This window comes from Anopheles ziemanni, chromosome 3 (assembly GCF_943734765.1).
Source record: "Anopheles ziemanni chromosome 3, idAnoZiCoDA_A2_x.2, whole genome shotgun sequence".
NCBI lineage: Eukaryota > Metazoa > Arthropoda > Insecta > Diptera > Culicidae > Anopheles > Anopheles ziemanni.
Genome location: NC_080706.1, coordinates 361,275 through 363,757, shown reverse-complemented (window position 1 = coordinate 363,757; position 2,483 = coordinate 361,275). Strand labels below are relative to the sequence as shown.

Sequence of the window (2,483 nt, the reverse complement as noted above, 5' to 3'; positions counted from 1 at the left end):
CGATCGTAGTTTTTACATAAGCCATCATAACGAGCATTCATGGAAGAGAAGCTATTCCGTGCAGATACAGTTGCACATAGCTATACAATGTGTGTGGGGCAAGCGGACAGATAGTATACCGATTCATCTTTCCGTGCTTTTGTTGAGCTGTATCTTCTTTCGAAGACCAATTTTGGAACGATGCCAAATGCAGCTAATGAAAGCGACATCATAAAACCATGAAGTGTGGGAGAAATGAAAGCAAATAAAATGAATGGCAAGCAAGTATAGTAAGATGCAATACAGACTGCACAGGAAGTATGTTGACAATTGCTTCGCCATTGAACATAGAGATTCGAGGGTATTGATTGTTGCGGCCATTGCGGCGTGCAACGTAAAACTAATCAATTTAATCTTTAGTGGTTCCAACATGGTATGGATGTTTATTTTTAACAAGAGAAATGTGTTTTTGCTGCACAATATTCACTAATCCATGTCAAACGTATTCGTTTTTATCAAATGCCAGTATTGTTCGATTGATCTTGCCTAGCTCCGCTCTCACCTGAATTATATCAAATTGTACTAGTATGTTGAGATATGTTGCAAATGACGATATCATCTGAGGACAAGCATAAGAAAACAGAGTAGTAGTCGATGACGAAATATTGTTCAATTGGAATTCGGAATTGAATTGATGACTATTTACCCCCAAAAGAAACTTCCAGTCAATATCATAGAAGTAACATGAAGCTTTGGGTATTTGATGGGAAAGTTGAATGGAAAAGGATATCAACTGAAACAAGAAATTTCATGGAGAAAAAGGCTTACTTCAATCGGATTAAGAGGAGATTTGATTATCCCACCTGTTCCAGCACGGTTGAACTGCAATCGTTATAAACGACAACTTTATGCAGCAGTACAGCTGTGTGCTTTGCCTAAACAGACCGTAACGTAAGAGATCGAAGGGATTTCATTTAGTCAGAATAAAGAACTAGATATCTTACCCGCTTGTGCATCAAATTTCCAGCAAACATGATTTGGAGGACGACTAGCATATAGAAAACGCTAAGAAAAATTTGGGAGGTTATGATTGGGTCGATGTGATCGAACTTATCTCCACGCATAAGAAATAAGTGGATCATGGTGAAGAAACAGACTAGATTTAAACCGAATGCACTACCCAAAACATAAAAAATGTGAATAAAGAAGCATTTGTTGTACATCTGGACAGCCGCACCAAGCTTCGAGTAGAGTAGAGCAATAGTTTTGATCGTCTCCTTTTCCGATATTAGCAGAAGTTGCTTCTTCGACTGGCGATTGGTATGAAAATAAGAGCTGAAGAAGTGTAGGCGATGGTAAGCAAAAAGTAATGCTTTTCCAGTAGGCATTCGTATCCCAACGCACTCACCTGAAGGTCTCGTTCAATTTTCGGTAGCGGTAAACCACCACCCAAAGCGACGCACAGCAATAGCAAGTACTCGTTATGTACACCATATTGCACATCAAGAACGAAATCAGCACGATTATATTTTCCCCTGTTTCAAAATCTACCCGAAAAGGATTTGAAATAACCATCCCTGAGAGACAACCAAACTGTAGGACAACCGAACCGACCATATAAATGGTACAGTTAAAGTATTCAGAACTGTAATCGTGTCTGTGACCGAGTTTATGCAATCCTTCGTCAACATCCACTATGTATCGGATGAACCGATCGTACCGGTCGACGTTGAAGTAATTGACGATCGGAATACCGATCATCGCAACGAGCTGCAACGTAAGGAACAGGTTAAGAATGAATTCGATAAGTGGCGAGTTGAAGTAGGTCGGATTTCCATCGCTTGGCTTGATTCCGGCGGTAACTGCAAGGAACCCGTTGAGGAACAGGAAAACGACAAATATCAAAACATCCTTGAAGTTGCGTCGTATTGTCTTTCTTTCGAAATCTGCCGTGAAGGAAATCAATCCAACCGCTTTGGTCCAATAGTAGATAGGACGGATGGTTTCCACGAAATTGGTCGCCACAAAGAACCGTCTCATCGTTGACGAATTCGCCGAGTATCGACTTGAAGGTTTAAATTAAACTACTTTCCACAGTCCATTTTATCACCAGCACTCGCTCGATCAGAACCAGATGGAACCGATAGCGAAGGATCGTAAGTGGACGGAATTAATTATTCAGAAAGGGTCACATTCAAACGCCGATAGCATCGGTGTTGGAAATGATTAATGAACAAGCCGTGGGTGTAAGCGATAATCGATGATTGAAGTGGAACGAGTGTTTGATGGGAGAAAGTCTTGGTCTGGAGGACTGTTAGGGTGGAAGCGGAGGACGAAGGCCATTTAGGATTGAATAAAGTTGTACTATTTAAAGATGTACTATTTAAAGCACGAGGAGTCATTGTTTAGCTGAAGACTGGCAGAATTATGTTAAAAGCGGCCACCATATAAATGAATTATGAAACAAATGATAAATAAATGTGAAACTGAGTTGCGATGGAATT

General features: G+C 40.4%; 1 protein-coding gene across 1 annotated transcript; it reads right to left on the bottom strand.

Annotated features, from left to right (window-relative positions):
• Positions 1-475: 475 nt before the first annotated feature.
• Positions 476-2,019, bottom strand: LOC131288923 (uncharacterized). Its single transcript, XM_058318104.1, has 5 exons — positions 1,388-2,019; positions 984-1,314; positions 843-914; positions 686-772; positions 476-598 (listed from the first exon to the last, which is right to left on the bottom strand). Exons 1-5 carry the CDS (start codon positions 2,017-2,019, stop codon positions 476-478), a joined length of 1,245 nt encoding a protein of 414 aa, XP_058174087.1.
• Between the last annotated feature and the right edge of the window lie 464 nt (positions 2,020-2,483).

Coding starts and splice junctions, on each gene's coding strand:
- LOC131288923 (XM_058318104.1), bottom strand. CDS start 2,019: ATGAGACGGTTCTTTGTGGCGACCAATTTCGTGGAAACCATCCGTCCT. Junction 915..983: donor GAAATTTGATGCACAAGCGG/GTAAGATATCTA, acceptor CGGTCTGTTTAG/GCAAAGCACACAGCTGTACT. Junction 599..685: donor ACTGGAAGTTTCTTTTGGGG/GTAAATAGTCAT, acceptor GCTTGTCCTCAG/ATGATATCGTCATTTGCAAC.